The 25,399-nt window shown below is 51.6% G+C and overlaps 1 protein-coding gene across 1 annotated transcript; it reads left to right on the plus strand.

Moving 5' to 3' along the window:
* Positions 1–1,276: 1,276 nt before the first annotated feature.
* Positions 1,277–24,481, plus strand: VSX2 (visual system homeobox 2; the record flags this gene model as incomplete). The annotated part of the gene is made up of 5 exons (XM_082485711.1): positions 1,277–1,715; positions 3,000–3,084; positions 6,036–6,159; positions 22,898–23,078; positions 24,150–24,481. The coding sequence occupies 5 exons, from the start codon at positions 1,277–1,279 to the stop codon at positions 24,479–24,481; spliced, it is 1,161 nt and encodes a 386-aa protein (XP_082341837.1).
* Between the last annotated feature and the right edge of the window lie 918 nt (positions 24,482–25,399).

Genomic DNA, 25,399 nt, shown 5'->3' on the forward strand with positions numbered 1-25,399 from the left:
CAAAATCCTTTGGCAGGCCAGGAGTCTAAACCAGCATTCCCAGAGTACGCAGGACATGGCCTATGGGCAGTCTGAAAAAACCTGTGGCCATCCTGGACAGATGCCCCCAGCTTCTGAGGCAGTTCCCAGTCCTTCCTGTGCCATCACACACCGGGTACTGCAGAGCATACTCCAGCGACCAGGACAGCCTCCCCTTCAGAGGAAGGCAGGAGCTGCTTGGCCTGATGGACCACCCCAGAGAGCTGAGAAGAGGAAAAACAGGGAAATGCATCCTCTTGGAACTGAGGTGGAAGATGGGCTTTTTGTGCCGATCTGGAGCTGCAGTCTCAGCCCCAGCTTGGTGTCCCACTGATTAACTGGCCCTCATGAGCAGACCTAAAGTTGCTGTGCCCAGCTTGGTGTCCCACTGATTAACTGGCCCTCATGAGCAGACCTAAAGTTGCTGTGGACTATTTACAACTATCAAGGTACATGCTGTGGTGGAGCTTTTGCTTCAGGTTGAGGGATGCCTTAGGCTTTCTCTTAATTTAATGTCTTTGGTTGAGGTGGGTTGGCGGGGACAAGGTGTGTGGTATCTCGCCCCTGAGTGGTGAAAGGTGCTCTCAGTTAATGAAGAGCTGCATGGCTCAGAAAACACACTCATGGGCAGGGGTGTCTAGAGAGTCCAAGCAGATGTTTTACTGATGTTTCACTCTGATGGCGTGAAGCCGTATGTTTCTCCAACGCACAATGCTTCCAGCTCTACACTTCCAAGGAATGCTGCTTGGCTTTAATCCTTAGGTTTCCTCCGTGCACGCTTACTTCCCTGCTGACCGTGTATTCATCTCAGAATACAGGATGAGCAAGAAAGCCTGCGTTTCCCCTACACGCCTGTTTTGCGCATCTGTCCTCGGGGGCCGGTGCCCCACGCAGTGCACGGCCAGGCTCGGAGCCGTGTTTCTGCCAGCACGGATGCCTCCATCCCTTCCTAACCCCACCTTCCCCAGCGCGGCTGGAGGCGAAGCGGGGCCGGGACCTGCCCCGCCGGGGCGGCCCTTCTCGGCGCGGGGGCGGGCGGCGGCCCCAGCCCCACCGACGGGCACCGGCCCCAGCCCGCCGAGCAGCGGCCCCGCCGCCGCCGGTGCCGGCTTTTTGGCATCCCTAATCGCGGCTGGCCCCTGTGATTGGCTGCGCGGCTCTGACCCCGCTCGGGCTCCCGGCTGGGCGGATAAAAGGGGCCTGAGCCGGGGGCTCCCAGGCATTCCCGGAGCGGGCACCAGGGACCGCCGGCCGCAGCATGACGGGCAAAGCGGGCGCGGCGCTGGCCCCCAGCCTGCCCGGTAAGCCCAAGCCCGACGGCGCGGCCGCCGCCCCCGCCGCCCCGCCGCCGCCGCCGCCGCCCCCCGCGGCGGGGGCCAAGCCTAGCTCCGGGCCCACCCCTCCCCGCTGCACCGGCTTCGGCATCCAGGAGATCCTGGGCTTGAACAAGGAGCCGCCGTCGCACCCTCGGGCCACCCTGGACTCGCTGCCCGCCGGGCACCTGCTGGCGGCCCGCTCCGTGCTCAGCCCCGCCGGGGTGGGCGGCGTGGGCATGGGGCTGCTGGGGGCCGGCGGCATCCCCGGCTTCTACACCCAGCCCACCTTCCTGGAGGTGCTCTCCGACCCCCAGAGCGTCCACCTGCAGCCGCTGGCCCGGGCCCCCGGGCAGCTGGACAGCAGCCAGACGGCCAGCTCAGGTAGGCACGTCCCCGGCCCCCGGGGACCCCGCCGCGCCCCGCCAGCGTCGCCGCCCGCCCCCGGCAGCCTCCAGCACCCGGCGACCCGGCGGGAGGCCCTGTGCCCGGCGGCGGGAAGGCGATTTCGTTTCGGTCCCGACGAGGAGAAGAAGGGCGGGCGGGAGGGACTGCATCACCCCCACCCCCCCCGTCCGTGGCTGCGGCCGCGGTGTGATGGCGCGGCCGGGGGCTCCCGGCCGGGGGATAGGAGGAGCCCCGGCGGATCGACCCCCCCGGGCCTCCGGCGGCCCCAACTCGTTGCCGGAGAATTAGAGGCCCCTCGGCATCGCTTTCCTAGACGGCAGCAGCCGCCCGCAACCCTGCCCGCAGGCCCCGCTCCCAGGCCGCCTCGGGTCTCCCCGGGACGGCAGGCAGCAGCTCCCGGCCCCGGGGGGGACCCCCAGCGTCCTCCCGGGAGCGGCCGGAGCCGTCCGGTGCGGCGCGGTGCCCGGCCCTGGCGATGCCCGCAGCAGGGCCCGCCGGGCAGCGCGGCGCCGGGGCCGGGCGGGTGTCGGGGAGCTGCGGGCAGGAATCGGGCCGGAGCGCGGAGCCAGCCCGGTCCGCCGCGGGGCACAGCGGAACGCATCGAAATGCGGGTCCTGGTTCCGTCCGGCTGCTCCTTCGGGGCAAAGGCGGTGCCGCCCCGCCCTAAACACCCCCCGGACCGGGCACCCCTGGGGAGCGGGAGGGGGGGGGGGGAACGCGGGCAGACACCATTTCTTCCCGGGATTTTTTTTTTTTTTTCCCTGCTGGCTCCATAAACCTCAGTTTTTCCCTCCCCGCTCCGGTGTTTCTGCGGGGCAGTCGGGGATTCCCGGCCTGGGGCAGGCGGCCGCGGGTGCCCGGCGGCGGGGAGCGGGCTGCAGCTTCCCCATTTTCCTACGGTTTTGTTGTGCTCGCCGGGCTCTGCGTTTTAGCAGCGCGGCAACGGCAGCCCCAGCAAACGACTCCGGGAGAGAGAGGGGAGAGAGAGAGCCCGGTCCTGGCCCGGACCCTTCTCTAGCGGGGATGGATCGCCCCAAGCCGCCCGAACCGGGACCGGGGCCGGGACCGGGAGCAGCGCTGGGGCCGGCGCCGCGTCGGGCTGGAGGGAGCGGCCGGCGGCGGGCGCCGTCCGCGGCGCGATCGCAACGAAACCTTCGGCCGGAGCCGCCGGAGAGAGCGAAGCCTCCGGGCCCGGCCCTGCCCGGGGGTCCCCGGCGGGGAGGGAGCCCCAGCCCACCGCCGCTGCCTGTCTCTCCGCAGATTCCGAGGATGTCTCCTCCAGCGATCGGAAAATGTCCAAATCCTCCCTAAACCAGAGCAAGAAACGAAAGAAGAGGCGGCACAGGTAAGCGAGCGGCCGCCACCCCGCCAGCTCCCACCGCCCCCCTCCCCAGGGCACCGGGCACCGGCAGCCCCGAGCCCCGATCCGCTCCGGCCCGGAGCGAAATATCCCTCCCGTCACCGGCCGCCGGCGAGCCCCGGCGCCCCTGCGGCTTCTCCCTCGGGCCCTTTTCCTTTTTTCTTTCTCCTCGTCCAAAATAAATGGGATTTGAGGACGTGTCTTTGGGGAGCGGGGCCATCGGCCACAACTCTTTATTTTATTTAATTTTTCTGACTGCGGATCCGAGTATCCCGAGCCGCAAACCCGAGCAGCCCATGAGGAATGGGCAGGATGCGGATCAGCGGTGTTCAAAGGGGGTGGGGGGGAATCATCAACCTGTCCGAAACTGGAGCAGTTAAATAATCAAAACCATTCCCTGCTCCGCATATAGCAATCTTAATATTAGCTGTCAGCAAGAGAGAATTTCTAGCAACGATTTAAATATTTTATTACTTATAAATAAATGTTTTGCCGATAGATTAAATAGTTGGGAATCAAACACAGCCTGCAGAGAAGCTGAGGAAGGCTGGGGAATTGGTTAAGGAAACGAAGATCCACTTTGGGAGATCCGGAGGGGATTTGGTTTTCCCTCGGGAACAGTCAGGGTAATAGACTTTGCCTGACTTCTCCCAACAGTTAAAATGGAGTTGGATTGTCTGCGCCTGATAAACAGAAACGAAAAAATCCCGTGCTGGGTCCTGGCATTGCTGTGGCCGGAGAGGCAGGACAAAGGAAGGCCAGACACCATCCACCGAGGGTGATTTAGGAATAATTAAATCAATCCTGCCACGATGCAGGAACGGTGGATTAAAAGATGCCCCAGTGAAAGCTTAGCGGGATGCGGGGTGGAAGGGGACTGACTATCCCAGGAGACGTCTTGCTACGCGTGCAACAGGAGGCTTGGGCTGGAGGGCTCATCCCAAACCCGGGATCCCTCCCCCGGCAAATGCTCCCAGTTTGGTGTTCTGGAGTAAATACGGGTTCGTTTTCTTTGTGGACCAGCCACGGCTGGGTGAAAACACAGCAGGGGCTGGAGTACAGGTGTCGGTCTGAGTGGGAGAGAGGAAACGAAATTCGGATTTGTTTTATTTTCAGTTCTAGACAGAGCCAAACCTGCAACATTTAGCTGTAGTTGCATATTCTGTACGAAACGGTTAAGACCTCTAGTTGTACCAGGAACGGGCTGGGAGGCCAATAGTCTGCAAATATCTGCAGGATGGAAACACCAAAAGGGAGAGTGGATTGTGTATTGCAAAACAGAGACGGGGGCTACCCAGGGGCGAGAGCTAAAAGGGGAAAACTTCAGCCGAATGTTTAGGCAAAACCCTCCCGCCGGTGAGCCTTGCTGGGCTTCAGCGCTCTGGTCGGAGGAGGGTGGAGCGGAATGCTTGAAATCTTAAACTCGATCAAAATTAGAATAATTTTTCCTGTGGTCCCAGAGAGAGTAAATACACGAGTTAATGTGCCTCTGCTGTCCCTAGAGTTCACGGGTTTGTCGGAGATGAAGGAAAACTGTTTGAAAGGGGAATGGATTTAGGAGTGAATTTAAAGCAGGATCTGATTGCAGGCAGGTCCCTTGCATTTGCATGCTGCTTTTGTTAGTAATGTTATCGATCTGGTGGAATCCTTTTGATTCTGAGTAGCAGAGGATATTTCTGAGATTTTCTGTTTATGCTCTCTGGAATTGTAGGGCTTTTCTGAGATTCCGATATATTTTAGAGGATGACTTTTTCTTTCCTTTCCCCTTCTGGGAACTACATGTTTCTTAGATTGATAATATATTTATATGTTTACTTTGAACAAAGGCTTCAATTCGTTGAGTGGGTGTTTTGGTTTTGTTTGGGTTTTTTTGTTTGTTTGTTTGTTGGGTTGGTTTTGGTTTGATTTTTTTTTGTTTTGTTTTGTGGTTGTTTTGTTTTTTTTTTTTTTTTGCCATTGGAGTGTTAGTTTTTATCGAAAATTGTGTTTTGTATACCGGGGGAGTTTTAACCCTCGGGGGAGTGGAAGTGGTCCGAGACCTCTCATCCATCCCCTGGAGAAGGGCTTTCATCCATCTCAGCTTTCCAGCTGCTGATTTTTCAATCTGGTTGTCCCGAGCTGAGAACTGGCTGTGCAGAGGCTGGTTGGGCTGCTGCCCGCCCAGGGCGGTCCAGGAGGATTTCCAGAGGATAATGGGGTAATGCAAACTGGCAGAGAGCAGCTAATGGGATATCGGAGTGGAAGCAACCAGGGTAAAGGCAGAGGAATGGAGCTGCCACTGGCTGTCATGGGGAAGGACTGGTGAAAAGCAGTGAGGAGCAGAGTGGATAAAACCTTTGGAGGGTTCAGCTGAGGACCAGGGCTCCAGGGGAGGATTATTTGCTCGTGGAAATTGAAGAGGCTAAGGACCAGCAGCTGGGGAAGGGCTCAGCACCTCTCCAGTCTAGCTCCTGAGTGGATGCTGCTTTATCTCAGCATGACTATCAAAGGGTTAAGAAACCTCTGGATGCAAGAGGAGGAGGGGGGTGGGTTTAAGCCAGGCCAGGGGTGGGTGCACTGTTGTAAGGGGGGGTGAGGGATAGGGACACCCCCAGGATCCTCACAAGAGGTAGCAGGGCTTGAGATGTAAGAGCAGCTGCCATCGCTGCTGGTTGCAGGTGCTCGCTGCTGGGGAGGGAGAGTCTCCAGAGGGAAGTCCCTGAAAGGGAAGGTGATTTGTAACTGTTTAAAGCACTGTCTTCTGGCATTTTCTGGTTCTCCTTTCACCCTGGCACCTGACCTTTTGTGCACAGAAACCCAGGAGATTGGGGGGGGGGAGGGAAGGTATATGTTAGCAGGTTGTCCAGGTTTCTGTAGCTTCTGTGTCCATTTCTCTGACTCTTCATCATCTTTGCTTCTTCTTGTGTTTTTTGATCAAAGAGTTTTACTCCCCTCAGGACAATCTTCACATCCTACCAACTGGAGGAGCTGGAAAAGGCCTTCAATGAGGCCCACTATCCTGACGTATATGCTAGAGAGATGTTGGCCATGAAAACAGAGTTGCCAGAAGACAGGATACAGGTAATCATATCTCTCGGACCCCCTCATCCTGCCCCTCTCAGCCATGTTCATCCCTTCCTGAAGAAAAGGTAGCGGCCTGGGAAGGCTGACATTACTCTGAATAAACCTTCCCAGGCTGTCCCCTCCCCTGCTCTTGATGGGTAGGCAGCCAGATCAGCTCTTCTTGGCAGATTTGTATTTGGTGTTTGTATGTCGACATGTGCTGTATGTGGCACGTTGTACTGGTGATTTGGGGGGTGTGTAACAGATGGAATCCAAAATCGTTGAAGGGGCACTGGTGTGCATGGAAAGACCACAGCGTTTCAAGGACTTGGTGGTACAGGCAAGAAGAGAGCCTCCCAGAGGCCGTGTCTGGGTGGGCAGTGTGGGAGGGAAAGAGTTCACCTCTGCTCCTTTGGGCACAGGAGGATGTGCGGGGATGTTGCAGGCAACTGGTACCACTGTGGGCAGGACCACAGTGTGAGGATGATGGGTGAGTTCCAGTGAGGTGTTTGCACCATCTCGGCATTTTCACTGCATTTGCCTCCTCAGGTGAAGCTTCCCTGAAAGTTTCTGGAGAAATTTTTATTTTTTTTTGTATGATTTTTAATATTTGGGGTTGAATTGCATGCCAGTTCTGTTGTGCCACTGTGAGGAGGTAGAAAGAGGCAGTGTGGAGCATCACCACTTTGTGGTGAATCCTCCAGTGGTAAGGGGCAGCCTGAGCCACAGGGCTGTGCCAGCACCAGCCTTTGGCGCACACGGCAGCCAGTGTGCAAGCAATCATTACAGCCCAGAAAGACAGAAAAGACACAGAGCTGCTGTGCACAGCATGGGAGGCACAATGTGCTTGGACAGACCAAACATGATGTTCACAAGGGTGGACCCCAACAGTTCTGCTACTTTCCTCCTCCCCATGCCCTGCTCCCACCAGGTTGCTCCACAAGGCACAGGGCTTTAATGGCCAAGCCTGGAACCCATTTTTGCTGGTGCAGGTGACGTTTCTTGGCTGGCTGGGGGTTAAACTGGCCTGGTCCCCCACACAGTGGCTGTGGCTGGTGCATAGCAGTTTCTACAAGAGGCATTGGCCTGAGAGCCACATGATGCTGGGAGGGTCCTGGTTTCCCTGGTTCCTCCTTCTGCTCAGTCCTTTGTGCATGCCCAGCACCTCCCAATCTGTTCCTTCAGCCTGAAGGTAGATCTGAGGGCACTTGGCAAGGCAGTGCTGATGCTGGAAGCTGCTGAGGCATGACCCTGTGCAGGGACAGGGAGATCCTCCCCCAAAAAGGCGTAGCCCATTTTTCCTTAGTCGTGAGTCCCCTCACCACCCTCATTCTTGTGCTCAATCAAGAGTGACATTTTTATAAAAACAAGTTGTGCTTCTTACCCTGTTGTGCTGGCAGGACTCCTGCTTGTAGATAACAGCTTGTAGATAACCTGTGTGCTGATAAGGTTTCCACTGGTCTTCATAAATAATGGCCCATCATCTGAAATCCTACCTGATGCACTAGGATTTTGCTTTGACCATCAAGCCCTGATGCTTTGCCTCTAGAGAGAGTGAGCTGGATGGAGGGTCACTTCTCCACTTGTCACCCTGTAGGACATCAAGAGAGGAGAGACATATTGGGAGTTTAGTGTTGCTTACACCCACCATCTGATGCGAGGCTGGAAAGAAAATCCTTTGATTTCCCATAAAGGGCCTTTTCAAGGAAGATGTTCATCTGGTGGCGCAGGATATGTTGAACTGCAGACGCACCATTTTCCTGGCTGAGGGCCTTCACTATGGGTGAGGTGGAGGGAGGTGTTGTGGCAGACGGTGCAGAGCTGGACACTGCATGTCCTGCTTCAGCATCTGGAACATCCTTCTAGTGCTGAGACTCGGTGATTTCTTTGATTTGGAAATTAAATAGCAGCTGAGATATCTTAGCTGTCGCTGACTTGCTGCCAGCATGTCATTCTGCAGCTGGCTAGTGAATAAGTGCCTACTCTTCCTGTACTGCAGAGTTTTTAAGCCTCACAGCTCCTTACTGTGACCCCTCTGTCCTGGACATCAGGTTAGACTTGGACAGCAGAAGCACCACGTGGTGTGGCTGCTCTGAATATCAAGTGTTGCTAATGGTATATGTATTCCAGGAGAAAGTGCTTGAGAGTAACACTTTTGCTCATTATGAAAGGGGAAACCATGAGAAACAGCAGAATTTCTGTGGCATTTGTTGTGTGTGAGTATGAGCACTCTGCCAGAGTGAGCATCAGGGTCACATAGGAGTCCCAGGTACCATTGATCTTTCCAATGGGTCAGCACCCAATTGTCCTTTACCATATATCCTATGAAGTTTCCTTGTCCATACTTTTTTGTGTGTCACAAGCCATGACAAGATGATTCCCAACCTTGGTCATGCTTCTTGATATTTCACTTCATGTTCCTTTTCAACGTTAGTCCCTTTTGTAGGAGCCTAATTCTTTCCTCCTTGTTATGATGTTCACACTCTTTAAATAAATCTAAGCTATTTCTTCTCCTGGCTGTCACGTTTGGTTTGCATCATTGCTTAAGCAAGCTGTGAAAACATTTTCTTAAATCATTCTTCATAAATCACACACTAGTGTCTTAATCATGTGGTTGTTCTTCGTGAAGCCCATCCTGCCTGTCAGTCTTCCTGGAGGTAAGGGACCACATACCTACAGCTGCACACCGGGTGTGTTCACACCAGTTCAGCTGGACATCTGAGTCCTTGCAGAAACAGCCTTGGATTAGCACTGATCTACTTGTTTCCATATTTCTTTCGTTCTATTTATCTAGTTCAGTCACTTCAAGCTTTTTGTAGACAGATTTTCTTTTTATCCTCAGGATTTTCCCTTCAGTGTTCTGAATTTCGTATGGCATTTTATTAACTTTGGCTAACAAGGATAATAACAGCTCTACCAGCTCTGACACTGGCAAGAAATGGATGTTAGAGAAGAGTATGAGAGCAGGGCAGCTATCTAGTGATACTTACTGAGTACTTTGACGGCCTCCTGGGATTTTGAACACATGTAAATATCTTAATATCCCACAGCAAGAAGTTCTGCAGCAGAACTGCATGAGTGAAGTAAATCTTGCTTTGAATCTATTAGCATCATTTAATGCCCCTTGTAAAAGACAACTGACAATGAATCTTTGTTCCCTTCTTCATAATATTTATAATTTCATGTCATCATATTTTTTTTCCTTGCATGCCTTTCTAACTGCTCAAGGGAGCTCTATATTTTTGCATTTTCATTGTAGCTTGCAGTTCCTCCCATCTTTCAACATTGTTCTCACACTCTTGTAGGTCATTAATGAAAGTGTTTTCTAGGATTGTTGTATCACATGCTATAGACTTTCACAGCATTTCATGAGGGTTCCCACTGGATCCACACCTAAAAGTGATATCTACCCCTTATTTTCATTCATGGAATTATTTCTCAGGAGGTAGTAGTCAAAGAGAAAGTAAATCACCTATGAAATTCAATATGAAAGTGAAATTCAAAGAGTGCAATTGAGAGAGTGATATATAGGAACTGCTTGCATGTAAAACCTTCAGCAGAACACTACAAATAGCCATCAGAGGCCAAGAAAGTTATTGGTTTGAGAGGACATTGAATTCAGGAAAAAATATTCAAATCCTCCATTTAAAGAGAAGATGAACAAGCGTTTTTTTTTCAAGGCAGCACTCTCGCATTGCATGCATCTTCCTCCCGTATTGAGCTGGCTGCTCCTGCAGGGAATATGAGCATCATGCCTGTTGGGCAACGTGGGAAAAGAATTTAATTTTCCTAGTGAGACACTTTGCACAAGTCAGACCAGATTTCACAGTGGCCATTTTGCAAGATACTTTAAAAAGACTAGGTTAATCAATGTACTCAGAAGAGTTCAAGTGCCACTAGTAGAATAAACCCAGACCGTTCTGTAAAATCCAGGTGAGGTAAGTAGATTCCTTAAGTAGTATATCCTTAATAGACAACTTGAAGTATTCAAAGTGGCCTCAAAGCTGACAAGTATTCTGACACCTGACTTAAATCAGCGTGTTTCTCATGACAGATACTCTTAAGTCTAACATGTAGTTTTTAGATGTTATCCCTATTGAATTTATTAATATGGTACAGTTCCAAACTTTAAACACCAGTATATACGATATTAAAGTTCAGTGACAGTTTGATATGGGATTATTGAAATGACTGTGTATATTTGTCATTACAGTATGTCTCCTACTGATCAAACAAATCCATTACTCAGTTCAGTATTTCCAAAAAATAACATCCTGACTGCCATTGTGGGGACACTAGATTCACCTTTTAAGGGACCTAATAAATTAAAAAAGAATAAAAGTGGTAAAAAATGTCAGTTTTGTTGTTAAATGATTGTATGATAATTATATGGATGAAGAATTTTGGGATAAATAAAATTTCTCACGTTAGCATAAGGAACCCCAAGGAGACACTGGTGCCATGTGTGAGGAGTGGGGACTGTCTGTGTACCCAGCAAGCTTTGTCAGGCAGCTAAGTAGTCAATTTTGGTTAAAGTCAAAGTCAACTAAAACTCTAATTGAAAATATATTCTTTTAGCTGCTATCAGATTAACACATTTCAGTATCACTGTGTAGCCCTTTAGGAGTTGACTGGGGATGGAGGAATCAGGAGGGGTGGTCATTTGGAGGGATACTCTTACCAAGAGTATTTTTCCAGAACAAAAGATTTATCTTGCTTCAGTTTTGCAAAAACATTCTGTATTTGGAGGTGAACATAATTTGGAAAGGCTGGAGGAACCTGTATTGTGCTGAGCAGGAACTCAGAAGTGAACTCATGGAATCCCCTCAAGAAACATGGTCGCAAGTATGAAGGAAAAATTGGCTTTATGCACCTGTAGCAGCCCTGGCTTCTGCCCCTCCTGCCAGCTTTTCCTGCTCGCTGCAGAGAGTTGAATTGTTGTCTTAATCTCATGGTGTAAGTGTGGAACGGGGACGATTGCTCCATGCAGTTGCTGACCTTTCTGGAGTCTGTGCCTGGAATGGCCACCAAGGGACTTCTTAGTGCTGCAGAAAGTGGTGATGGTGGTGGTTTTTCTAAGCTTATGCTTGTCGCTATTACTCTCAATAGGTGAGGACCTGTCTATTCTTGCTAAAACTTTGGGTGACTCTCACACTTTGAAGAGAGAAAGGCCAGCACGAGGCACAGTGCCAGCAGGTTCCCACCTGTATCTCTATAGAGCGTGTTCATGGAGATCATGTCACTGGAGGGAAATTACCAGAGCGATTTAGGTGGTTGGAGGTAGATTACCAAGGCGATGGAGAAGCTGAAAGTGTTGCTGTGTGTGAGCCAACCTTTTCGATATCATATTTTTTTTTGAAGAACCCTGCAAACCCTGCAAGAGGTTAATCATGAAGCAGAGCTGAGCAGTTAGTGCTGGCTACCTTTGCCAATAATTCCTGAGCACTGGGGCAAGTCACGGCAGCGTGATACTAGATAAGTGCCATTAACTTCCCCTATGCTTTTAGAAATGTAGGAAGTGTACAAGTGAGAGTAATAAAACTAATCAAACTTACTGGCTCAGTGAGAATATTATTATGAGTGTTTCTCGTGGCGTATGGTGCATCTCTGCCTCCATGTCTTTAATTGGTATGTGAGGAGTTCATCCACTTTGCTGCCTCTTCAATAACATGCTTGTTTAGTTGATCTAAATTCATATTCATTTCCATTTTTCAATTAAGAGTTGTTTAATTTAGCCCTTTCTGTAATGGAGTGTTTTCATTACCCTTTATCTATGGCCCGTTTTCAGTCCATGTGCTAGAACTTCGTTTACAAGTTAATTACCAGAGCTGCAAACAGAGGGGCTGGGTGATGGGCGAGAGCAAGGGCCCAGGCAAGCCTTCCCGAAGGGCTCACTGTCTGAAAAGTCTTACACCACCTGTCTTTGGACAGAGGAAGAAAATGTGGCAGGAGACAGGGAGGAAAATAGAGGGCTGGGCACATCTCTTCAGCTCACTGTGAAGTGGGGACTCTCCTGCTTGTTGCTAGAGCACGCAGGTTACCTGCCCAGCTTGCGGGATTTACCCTGCTACAGCTGGGGCGGTAGGTGCAGTTTAAAAGGTATTTTTTAGTGCAGAGGTGGAGATACAGAGTTATAAGTATTTCGTATACCCAGGTCACCGCTTAATCCCTCTGTATTCAGTCCCTGAGTTGCATCAGCCCCTGACCCATTTTCTAAATGGGACAGAAAAACAAATAAAACCAAACTTCCCCGTCCTTGCATTCAGCTCTGGTCCTTGCAAGATGTTTATGGCTGTCACAGCACAAGGGACAGTGTGATTTTGGTGTGCTCCTCCACAGTATCAGGAGGGAAATGGGGCTTTGCAGTGGCAGCTCCTTCCTTGTTCTCTCCATGGTTTGTAAACACCATCACCGAGGGTCAGAGACCTTCAAGCGTTGAGGCACCTAAGCTCTCTGCAAGAGGAAAGACAGGCAACAAAATATGCCCATTGCTGTGGAGTGCCTTGGCAAAGACTTTCCCCATCATGGCCAGGAGAATGGAGGAATGGCTTTGCAGGCTTAATGCCAGGCTGTGACAACTCTTCCCCACATTTATCCCCCAATTTTCTTAACAACAGTAGGTTAAGGGTAACACTTCTCAGAGTTAGCTTAGGCACTGCGGTTCCTCAATCACTTAAGCTCTTCTGGAAATGCTGCCCTAAATGCCTGTGCTGGGAACACTCCTTCTTTTAATGATGAAGTTTCTTTCCTCTCTTCTGATGCTGCTGCAGTTTTTCACAACTAATTTTTAAAAAAATAATTGGGCAGCCCACCAAGTTCAATAGTTAATTCCCCTCCAGCCTTAGGATGCCTGGCAGAGGGACCAGCTGATGGTTGTGCGTTCAGGTTTTCCTTTAATGACCCTTTATTATAAAGTTTTCCTCCTTTCCTGAATTTGAATAGAGATTTTTTTAACAGTTCAATAACACAGGCACTTTAGAGACACAGTTAATTTACTCTCCCCTTTATTCCTTAATGGATCTATTTTTCTCTATTGTGTTTATCTTTCACCCTGATAGATCTCAAGTTCTTCTGATTCTTCTCTGGCAGCTCGAACTTCCTCTGCCTTTTCATTTCCTTTCTTTGTGGGTGTTTTCCAATCCAGGTTTCACACAGGCCTGTGTAGTGTTGAGGAGTCTTGTCTTCAGCAGACGTGCAGATGACCCTGATCTCCAGCACATGAGGCTGGCAGGTCCTTCTGTGGAGCAGAAAAGAGGAACTGAGTTGGAGAACAAACTGTTACTACAATATCCTACAGCAAAGGTGGCTTCCAGAGACCACCTTCACCAGAGGATGTGAGAAAGCATTAGGTGCTTTCCTGTCTACTCTGAGTGGCATTGTCCAGGGAGCAGCAAGAGATGTTCAGTTTAGGACCTGTCTGGTGTGAGAAGCACAGTTTGCTCCCTACTTTCTGTTTCAGTGGGCTTCTGTTCAAAGATAGAGCTGAAACTTTGGATGGTAGTTATTAGAGCTTTCAGCTGCAGCTTTCCCTCCAAATTCATAGGAAGGGAATGCAAGCGAAATGTTGCTTATACCTGGTCACCTTCCTGTGACTCATATAAAGGCCCATGGCATGCATGGTGCACAGTCATAAACATGGGTATTATGTCCCCTCCATGGTCTAGAAATAACCTACTGACTGACTCCTGCCTGGCTGTTGGAGCTGACCTGCTATGATGTGGATAAGCAGCAGCACTCTGCCAGGCTGGGTTAGCCCATACCCATGTTGTTCAGCCAGGCCAGTGCAGCCAGGCTGCCTACCCACGCCTCTGGGAAGCTCTGGCTCACCTGCAGCTGCGGGGTCTGCAGGGTATGCCACTGGGGGAAACACCTTCTCATCCATGCTACCCTTTCCTCTCTAACGGCGCAGCTTGGCTCATGCTGAGGGAGGCTGAACTGCGAGTGTTGTTGGGAAACAACCCCTTGGAAGGCGTCTGTTCCAAGGTAACTTGTTTTATGTCCATCAGGTGTTTCTATTATCTCTAGGTGCCTTCATATCTTTGGCTTCACTTCCATCCTTGCAACTCAGAGTCCCCCATGACTGTCACTACAGTACCCCACCATTTGTTAGTTGATTGGATCCACTTGTTGAGCTTATATGATGACCATGACTGAGATCAAAGCTTCAGTGGCTACGTGACAGCTGAGGGAGGGTCCCTGCCTGGGAGATCTTAGCTTGGGTGCACTAAGCATGGGGGATACCTGGGAATGTCCTGGTGAGCTCAGCTGTGCTGCCCTGGTGAGAGCAGCATGCACGAGTGGGTTGCGTGTTGCCAGGTCTGCAGGCCACACCATTAGCTGTGCTGTGCACTAGCCCGAGCTGACAATGTTGGCTGCAGGCGTCAGTGGCAGAGCAGCAGCTATTGCCTGGAGCATGTGTCTTCTGCAGCTGTAAGGTGTCATGTGAAAACTCCTGGAGTTGTGAATTACCCAAAGAAGGTTAAGGGTACACAGAGCTGAGGAACATGTAGAGCCAGGAGTAGGCACGTGGTAGGAGGAGAGCACTGAAGAGCCACACTGGTGCAGCCAAGATAATTGCCAGCCCTGACCTCTTGGCTGGTGGTCAGGTGACAGATCACTGTTCTGCCCTGCTCCTTGGCTCTGGTGGTCCTCCATCCCCAGATTCAAGAGACCCCAGAGAAGGATTTGCTGAGGTTGGGTGACTAGATATCTCTATTGCATGAGGCAAGGAATCACAAACATCATCCTCGCTATGTATCTTCCTAAAGGAAGATTGTAAAGGACTGCAACTTTCTCCTTTTGGTGCTCAGTCCAGGCTGCTGCATGGAAACTTATTACAACATGTTAAAAAGTTTTACAGTGCATAACACCTTTCTGTAGATATCTTCCAGCTAATGAGTTCCCATGCTGTAGCCCTCAGGGGGGTACTTTGCGGGTTGTCCCCATGCACGCAGGGATGAGCTTGAGCCTTATCTTGGGAAATGGTGGGCACCAGGTCATGCTGCAGACACCATCTCCTGATGGTGCACAGACTCTGGCTCCTACGTTTTCTTCTGGAGGAGGCCAGAGCTCACCTTTGCCCTTTGCTCTGTGCATACTGATAAAGGAAAGGGCAACATGCAGCTGCTTCTGGCATATGAGGGGTAGCCCCAGGGCACTCCGCAGCCCCTGAGGAAGGCTGGTGTCCCAAGATCTGATTTTGGTGCCCTTTGAAAAGCATCATGAAGGGGATGTGACATTTCTCCTCCAACTGCCCTGACTTGCCTTGCTGTAACATGAAGGTGATAATATGGTATGTCCCCACCTGTTCACAGAGTGCATTGCATATGGATGTTTATGAAGACCTATGCCAAGGTTTGCTCTGTGCCAGAGGACCTGCAGAGCAGTGTTAGTGGGGGAAAAGGAGGCAAAATGAAATTATCCAGGCAGGATAGCAGCTTGGTTAATGGAGCCAGGGATTGTGAGCACCCAAAGGATGGATGTGCAGTGACAATGACAAATGTCTCCCTGGGTTTGTGTCGACTAGGACACACTCTTGCCAGCTTTCCTGTGGCTATCATGCACCCATGACCCTGATGTTTTTCCTGTTTTTCAATCAGCATGTTAGGAAAAGAGGAATTTGGGTGTTTATCTGCCATGTCCCAGTGTCTGGCAGCTTATACGGAGCTGTAGCTCCAGCTAAGCTGCTGGTCAGCTGGCATCATGGTCTGGCCATGATGAAGTCAATGTCTCAGGGATGCATTTGCTGTGCAGATGTGTCGCACAAGATTGAGTGTTTGCTGAACCACTGATCTCACTATACCTACCATGCACATCGTGTGCACACTTGTTCTTTAGATTGGATATTAGGAAACATTTTTTCACTGAAAAGGTTATTAAACATTGGAGTAGGCTGCCCAGGGAGGTGATGGATTCGCCATCCCTGGAGGTGTTTAAAAAAAGGGTAGGTGTGGTACTTAGGGACACGGTTTTGTCAGGGTAGGTTAATGGTTGGACTTGATGATCTTAAAGGTCCCCTCCAACCTCAGCAATTCTATGATTCTATGATTCTTTGGGGAAGATGCAAGCCCTGCACCTCATGAAGTTCTCCACTTTTTGAAGGTTACAAATAGTGGCAAAACATGTCGCTGCTACATGAGGTGGCACGGACAGGTGAAACTCCCAGATTTGCCAAGGGAACACAGTTTAAGACATGTTCCCTGCTCAAGAGGGATTTTACAGCTTTGGCTGCGTAAGTCAGCTAAATTGCAAATGCAATACTTGGCCCACATAGTGCTTTTAAGAGCAGGATTCAGAGGTAGGCCTGGCCAGCGGGACCAGTGGCATGGTAATAGCATGTATATTTTTACTGGGTGCCAAAGGGTAGATGAGGTGCTCAGGGACATGGTTTAGAAGTGGTGGTGTTTTTATCAGGGTAGGTTAATGGTTGGACTTGATGATCTTAAAGGTCCCTTCCAACCTCACTAATTCTATGATTCTATGATTGAGCCCGTATTTGATGCGTGCTCTGTGCTAGTTTAGCTTAGAGGAGACCCAAGCTTGGATGAACCACCATGTCTTTGCTCGAGAGGGATGAGTACCTTCTCACAGCTCATCTCAGTACATCTGGTTGGACCTGTTAGCTGAGTGGGTCGGACACGACTCCAGCTATTACCAGGAAGGGCTCTTGCCATACTGTGTATGGGAATTGCTCTTTCTAATGTGAGCTCAGAAAGCTCTTTCCCAGTGTTTAGTAAGAGGAGGGATGATGAGTCCTGTGATCAGCCATGCAACCCATGTGCAACCTTTACTGCTCTCATTTAACTTCATACCCACTTTACACCAGCCATAGAAAGTGATGTTACCATAAACAGTGCCAATAATTTTGACATTACATTTGAAAAGACAGCAATAAACTGTTTCCAGGCTTACACAAGCGGCGCAGTCTCCACCAAGAACCTGGAGAAGTTTTCCTAGGGTGATCGCTACAGGGAAGGGATTCAGAGAAGCCCCAGGACCCAGTCAGACCTTACACTCTTGTGGCAATTCATTATGAAGCCCCAGGACCTGTGGGTGCACGTGGGGATATGCTCCAAGGAAGATATGAGGCTGTTCTTTGCAGTGCTCATGTTCTCAGATTGAACCCAGCCGGGGCCACTGGCCCTGTATGAAATGAGAGTGAGGACATTGCTATTTTTTCAGAGGAGGTTTTCATTTTCATTGCTCTCATTGTAGAGTCTTGAGTTGGAAAGGAAGAAGGTAGAAAGGGAGATGTGTAGTTGTAAGGAGGAACTGAGTGCTGAGACGGCAGCAGGGCCCCAGGAATGGAGGTGAGCTGGAGGTGTTCTCCGGTCTGCAGCTGCACCCACCAAATGGCAAGCGGGGAAGTGACAGGTATGCTGCTGGGAATGATTTTAGGAGCAACATTCTGCTGTGAGGCAGATAGAGGGTTTTTCTAGTCCAGGAGAGGGGTGACCAGTATGCAGGTAAAAGTGTGAAGAGCTTGCACTGAGAAACAGAGCTTCTCTGTGCTGCTGCTTTGCTGTGCATACAGTGAAGTGACAGGATCAGAACCGAGCAGTGTGGTGGGGAAAGGGACATAAGCAACTACAGGGTGTTGATGTAGATGTCTGGATGTTTCCTATGGCAGTAAATGCCACAAAGGGACAAGATCTGGTGGATGAATGTGAGTTCAGCTTCTGCATAGTTCAGTTGGAAATGGCTGGATCCCTGGAGAAGAGTGTGGTGCTAGACGGACATGAGTGTGTTGGGTCAGAAAGCCATCAGCACCATCACATCAGTTGGGACCATGACAGCGGCTTACAACCCAAAGCAACGTCACAGGAGAAGTCCAGGAAGCTCCCAGGCTGCCTGGCTGGGCAGGAGAGGGCTTCTCTGCTGTGTCCTCTCTTGAAGAGCTCAGTTTCAGAAATGGCTACTTTGCAGGGATTATACAGAGTGACAGTTTGTCTCCCCAAAGCTGAAGGTTTGCACCAGGGGAATTGTCAGGGAGCAAAGAAGATGCACCTGATAGTCCATGGGTGGGGGAGATGGTCTCAGCATTGCTGTTGGGGGGACATGGGGTTTTGTCCCTTGCCTTAGTGCTGGTTTGCCAACAGTCCTGTGCGGCTGCTCCCCGCAGCCTGGCAAAGGTGTGTGCTGGTGGGGCGAGTGCTGGTGTGTCTGTGTGTCTGTGCACGTGTGGACGTGCATTTGCTTGCGGCCATCTAGTGGACACTTCAGCATGCACTGCTTTGGGCTGGGACCATCTTGTGCTCCATAAAGCTTGTTACTCGGAAGACCCCTGTTGAAATGCTATGTCAAAGGCAGTATGTGCAATCTGGTGAAGCAAAAATTCCCTATTATCTAGCCTGGAATTTTCTTTTAAGAGATGAGGAATGCTTGAGCAGGAAATATAACATTTTTTAATTAGAAAGACAAAAAAGGCCACTACCAATTCTCCTGCCTGTGTGCCCCAGCTTGGAAAGTAGCAGCCAAGAAAATGAGTGTGACCAGTGAAGATTTTAGGTCGAAACAATACAGAAACAACACACAGTAACACCCTAGATGTCTTAAAATATCCCTTTGCTAATTCAGATTCCTGGCTCATGGCCAGCCTCAGAGAGATTTCTCTCTTTAGCAGACAATGTTTCAGGAGCTGATTAGGTAAACAAACTAATATGATGAATGCGGATAACAAGGACACAGTGAGTCTCATGTCCCTTTGCAAAATGAGAGATTCCTCCTACTACAATTTGCTCTTCTGCATCATCAATAATCCAAAGAAGCATCGGTCATAATTTGTGATTCAGAGGAGGAAACTGGCAAGAATAACCTTGCCAGTCTTGGCTCCGAAACACTGCAACCCTGCAGTCGAGCACAGAGGGCCTCAAGTTTTACTGCTTTGGGCAGCAGGCACTGAGGGTGAGAATTAGATGATGACTAAGGTTAGAAATATCCCCATTTATAAGGTTTTGCAATACTGCTGGTTTTGGTAAGAGAGCCTCAGAAGAACAGGCACGTGGAACAAAGATCCAGGAGATGACACTGAAGGTGCTGGTGTCTGCTGCTATCTTGTCTCATAGGCTGTGGCTGCTCTTGGAGGAGACAGTGTCAGTGTGATGTGCCCAGTGAGGTTAGAGAGATGAAAGCAAGTGAGAAGGAAGATGCGTGGTACATAGCCACGTCAATAAAGCATTTCACAAAGCTGAGCTGATCCATGTGATGGGAAGGGGCAAAAGGAAACATGGACAAACCTAAATGTTGCTTTGAAGCAGACTGAATTTTACAGAGCTGGAGGAAGTTGTAGAGTAGACATCTCCAAGCAAGGACAACAAGCAGCCAAAGAATACACAGAATACCAAAACTGCGAGTAAATGTAAGCGCAAGGGTGACACGCTCTCCAGGAAAAGTGAGGTGCAAATGATAAATAACTGCATATTTGGAAGTTGTGGCTGATGTACCAATGCAGCCAAAGACACCACAGAATTACTAAAACTGGTGTGTAATTCAGCTCAAAATCAAGGCACATGAAAATTTTGATAACATGTCAAGAAATTTGAAGAAAGCAGTGAGATCTTCTCCCAGAAGAAAGTCCCACTGATGGAACTACCTGAATGAGGGCAAAATCCTGAGAACAGGCCACGAGGAATAATTCTGCTGATCTGAAATGGTGTGGGAGCTGCCAGTGCCGTGCTGCAGCTCTTCCCTCCATGCTCCTTGGGACAGGCTTGTGGCAGAGGTGCTGGGCTGGGGTCTGATTCCAGCAATATTCAGTACTGAGCACCACCAGTTTCACTCAGCTTCATGCCTGAGATGAAGATACAGCTGCTGGTATTAAAGGAAGATGGTCAGTCCTCTCGGTTTCTGTTCTGGGATTTCAAACTTTCCTTTTTCCTAGTCAAAACCAAGAGGAAATTTCCATCAAATGACAAAAACTGGTTTGGGAAATCTCAGAATGATTTTACTAAGGTGTTGATGTCATTTTGATTTTTTCCATTTGGCTTTAAAGCATAGATTTTGCATGTCTTAGGTGGCCGAGATTAAAATACAGCATTCAGAAGAAAGCCATAGATAATTTTGATTATACTTCCACCGGCCGGATGCAGTTTTTCCTGTGTGATTGAATCAGCAGTTTTTGATTGAAAATTTTCCACCGGCTCCAGTCAAAATTGGGCTGCCAGCTGGCAAAGCTTCTGCTAGCTCCAGCATTTGTGTGGCCCTGCCGTGGGAGAGGGGATGCTCCAGGGCAGCAGGTTTAGTGGCAACGCTAGAGCAGGCTGAGACCTGGCCAGGGAGAAGGGCAGGGAAGCATGAGGCAGGGGGGAAGATGTTTGGGGCATCAAGGCAGGAGAGAGGGGGAAGGGAGAGGTGGTAAAAGCATCAGTGAAGAGGCACCTGGATAGAAGAGGACTGATGAGAGTTTAAAAAGTTGCCCTCTTGGTACGTGATGGAAAAACCTGCTCCTCACTGAGAGCCCAGGGGTGGCAACTGGTGACAAAGCAGCTGTGCAGCGCCGAGCCCTGCAAGCCGCTCTGGGTACATGGAAGGGAGTCATTGCAGCCCCAAATCAAGGCAGATTTGCAGGCACTGACCTTTTGGTTGTGTAGGAATTTCTCCCTGAAGCCAAGGGAGCCAGAGAGGAGCTCTGTGGGAGGGACATAACTGCACTTGTTTATCCAAGGCAGAACAGGCAGGAGCCCTCTCCTGGCCCCAGTGGGTCAACCTGCCCCCTCGCAGCATGGAGGTGTCGGGGGTGGCTGTTCTGCTGCCCCGGTCTGTGCTGTGCTGAGGTTGGAGAGGAATGAGACAGTCCCCTCCAGCTCTGCCCTCCAGGCTCTGGGAGTGGGAAGAGTGCGTGGCCCGGAGTGAGAGCATCCTGCTGACTGCACCACCGAGCAAACCCATGTGTCACACAGGCATGGAGAATCCGCAGAGAGAGGAAGGTGTGCACTCCTGAGGGTCCTTGCTCAGGCCCTGGTGGATTCACAGCCATCCATGATCCAGGGGTTACATATCGGCAGTATGAAAGTGTAAATCAGACTGTTTATCATCCAGAGGAGGTGACGTGTGGTGAAGCAGCCTGGCTGTAAAATCCCCTCTGACATGCACAGAGTGTCTTCTGCTGGGAGAAGCTGGGATCACAGCTGCTGGGACCACCACCCCACCCACCCTGCAGAGCTCCCTGCGGGGCCAGGCTGGCTGGGCTCCCAGGAACAGCCAAAGTTGGCTGTCACCAGTGCTAGCAAGCCACCCGCCTACCCTGCAGCTCTGTCCCCATAACGCTTTGATGCTGGGCAGTTCCCAGAGTCTGCACAGGTAGAAGAGGTGAGCTTGCCTTACCAGCTGAGAGCGGGACATCGCTCCGCGGCATCAGTCTTGTAGTCCCCACAGCAGAGCTGGGGGTCTGCCCCAGTCCCCCAGTGCTCCCCACTGCAGCCTGAGGTCCCCCACGGCTACGGACAGTGGGGACAAGAGAGGGTTAAGCTGTCAGCTCTGTAATGTTAAACAGGTGTCAAAGGCACCTCCATATATCTGCAGATTGAAATCAAATTCTTTGCAGTATAAAAAGATAAATTACCCAGGCGATTCCCGCCTCATCCCACTCATCAGGCCAGCGCCAGACGGCAAGCAATTTTTTTTTTTAATGTGCTAACGACCTAATCAAGCAATCAAGTCGGAGAAGATTGCGGAGTGACCCCGAGCATCCATCTGCCAGCGAGACCCCGCCATTCATTTCCATTCTGCCGTGTACTTTCCGGGAAAGGGAGGGAAAAAAATAGAAAAGAAAAAAAAATCCTAAACAAATTAACACCCAATTTTCTGTGAGTCTAATTAGTTAAATGAGGAGGTGTTTGGGGTGTCCGCGGGGAGGGAGGGGCTGCCTCTCGGAGAGGGGCCTGGTAACTCCATGGCATTAATTAGCGCAGGTCAATGGCGTGGATCCCTGGGGACCAGCTGCTTTAATTTCCCGTGATATTTCAGTGCCTGAGGCCCATCGATTCAAACTGAAATTAACTTATTTTTCAATCAGGCCTGGGCTGCCCCTGGGGCTGACTCTTCCTTTGCCTCCTTCTGAATAGACCTCGAGCAATTTTTCATCTAAAGCTGATGCCTCTGCTCGGCGGGAAGGGAGGGGAGCCGGGGAGGGAGGAGGGCGAGGGAGACAAGAGGAATGGAAATCGGAGAGAGAGCGCTAATAGATTTCTGTGAGCATCCAGCCCCCCCCCCCCCTCCATCGCTGCCTGCCTCTCTGCTTGCTGCCCCCCAGGTCACAGCTCAGAGATTATTCTGCCAATTTTCTGAGAAGATGAGGGGCTTTTCAAACTGGGAATTCAGGACGAAGCGCACAGATCAGCTTCCCCCTTCTCCCGCCTCTCCCGAGCATCCACCCCCATCCCAGCCCTCCCTGCAGGCACCGCTGCCCACAGCCCTGCGCTGCAGCTCAGACACCCAGTAAATAATGAAAGAAAATCCCAGGCACGAGAGCCAAAAGCTACTAGAAAAAGATGCCGTGATGGCAAATTAATTACATCCTGCGGAGAGGGATGGGACCTGCTCTCACGATTGGCCCTCACCACTCCTGCAAGGGAGGGAGGGAGGGAGAGGTACCCGGTGGCTGCTGCATGGGGGAAGAGGTCACAATGCTTTCGGGATGAGCATCCACACAGCTGCCTTCATCCTGCTGCACAAGCACATATGTGTTCCTGTGCAGGAAGGGGAATGACACACCTTCTCTCCCCCCCCAAAAAATGTCCCTTCTTGTTGTCCGCCCCAGGTGTGGTTCCAGAACCGCCGGGCCAAATGGCGGAAGAGGGAGAAGTGCTGGGGCAGGAGCAGCGTGATGGCTGAGTATGGGCTCTACGGTGCCATGGTGCGTCACTCCATCCCACTGCCTGAGTCCATCCTCAAGTCTGCCAAGGATGGCATCATGGAGTCCTGTGCCCCTTGGCTCCTGGGTAAGAGAGCAGCCACCTTCGTGTGGGACGGCGAGTGGGTTGAGATGAAACAGGGGGGGATGCAAGAAAGAAAGTGGAGCTGTGTCGAAAACACGGATGGAGGGTGGCGGGGCATGGTCCACCCACTTTGCTGCCCTCCACCCCGCCGTCCCCCAACGGCCCTCGTCAATAAGGTCTGACCACTCATCCCAAATCCATGCTGGTCCTTGGATCCTGACCTGCAGGGCAGGAATTTGCCTCCCATGTTTAGGCTGCTGTTAGCCTTTGACTCCCATGGCACGAGCATTCCTCATGCCCAGCCCTGGAGCAGGGGCTCCAACCCTTGCCCAAGGCAAGGGTCATCCCAGTCTGACTCCCCCCAGCCCCGTGATACGGTGTGGGGTGCCAGGACACCTAAATGTGCTCTCCTTGCCTCAATTCCCAGGGGGAGCATGCTACTGTCTCCTCCTGCTCTCAGCACCTGGGGGAGCTGTGTTTCTGCCTGGTTTTGCTTGGTTTTCAGTGCAGGCGTGGAGGCAGTGGCTACCTTACCACGCTCCTGCTCTTTTCTTCCCACTTTCTGACCTTCCAGACTGGTTCTCCCTCAAAACTAGTGTCTGGCATCTTGATGATGGGCTGTCCTGTCCTTCTATCTGTGTGAAACTGAGAGAGGCAGAGGGGTGGGTTGTGTGAGGAGCGGGTTGATACAGGAATAGGCAATGGGGGATCTCCCTCCCCAGCCTCGGTGAAGCTCAGGCAACTGTGCTGCTGTGTGGGACCCTCGTCCCCCATGCGGCGACAAGTTAGCTTTAGATTCAGGGAGAGAAATGAAGGGGAGAGTAATTATAGACCTTTGCGGGCAGCCCTGACGCCACAGATGCCGGGGCCGGGCTGCCCCAGCAGGCAGCCGCCTCGCCTGGGCTGCCCTCGCGCGGGGGCCAGGGCGAGCGGCTGGCCGTGACTGCTGCGTGGAGCGAGGGTTTCTGCTTTTCCTTAATTCTGGCCTCTCTTTATCTTTGCTGTTTTCAGTTCAAGATGGCTTTCCCATGCCCAGGCGCTTTTCTAAACCCGAATACCAACAATTCTTTTTAGGGATGCACAAAAAGTCTCTGGAGGCAGCGGCTGAGGCGGGGAGGAAGACGGAGGTGGAGCGCCAGGCCCTGCCCAAGCTTGACAAGGGTGACAAGGAAGAGAGGGGCCCCGATCCCAAAACCACCATTTCCCAGGAGGAACTGAGAGAAAACAGCATTGCCGCCCTCAGGGCCAAAGCTCAGGAGCACAGCACCAAAGTCCTGGGGACCATCACCGGGGACACTCCGGCTCCGGGCAGGAAGCCAGAGACAGGGGAGGAGGTGGCAGCGGCGGAGGATGAGAGACAGACGGAGAAGCTGAACTCATCGCAGAAGGAGGAGAAGCTGATCTAGGGGGGGGAAGAGGTGGCGGAAGCCAGCCCCAACAGACACTGTGTCCTCCAGGGGCTGCGTTCCCCCTTGGACTGCCAGGCGCCCCCGGCCACCCCTGCCCAGGGAGCGGGGCACCTGTCTCTGCATTTGGGGCTGCCAGGCAGGGGTGACCCCACCTGCTCCCCTTGAGCGTACCCCTGCCCCTCGCTCCTCCACCCCACCGGGCCTTCCTCACCCCCTCTCCCCTTCCTTTTGGGGGACCGGGAAATGTCCCGTCATCATCACCACCCAAGAGGACACCAAGGCTCTAGGTCTCTCTGGCCTCACCACCAGCTCCAGGGCTCTCTCCTCCTGCTCCAGCCCCAGACCCCATCTGCCATCTTGGAGAGAGCCTGTTACCTGCTGCCATGCCCTTCCTTGGTGCACGTCTCTCCTCAGTGCTGCCCAGGCCCCTTCCCCTGGCGCCCTGTCCCTCCATGCCCCTGGCAGACCCGCCACCTTCCTCTGGCCGTCACCTCTGCCTCTGGCCCAGGCCGCAGTGTGACGAGGCCGTGGCAGTGTTTGCATGAAATAGCGACTCTCCATCTCTTCATCCAGGGTGGTTTGCACTTTCCACCCATCTCTCCCCACCTGGTGCTGGGGTCTGGCCGGGAAGGGGCTGGCAGCTTTAGAGCAGTTGAGTTTTGCCTCCATTTGGCAGGGAGAGGCAGGTTTAGCCCATGGGTGCAACACCCTGGTCCTGTCCGGCACCTCAAGGTGGCCCCAGTCCACGTCGCTGGCTCCCGCCGGGCTGGCCGCCACAGCCGGGTCTGACTCTGTCCCAAACGCCAAAGCCCTGTGCCCCTGCGGAGGGGCCGAACAGTGAATTTGTTTACTGAATACATTATTCCAGGCGAGACAGCAACGTCCACCCAATGTATTTATTGAATTAAATTTGTC

This window comes from Vanellus vanellus, assembly GCF_965231255.1.
Source record: "Vanellus vanellus genome assembly, chromosome: 6".
In the NCBI taxonomy this organism is placed as follows: Eukaryota; Metazoa; Chordata; class Aves; order Charadriiformes; family Charadriidae; genus Vanellus; species Vanellus vanellus.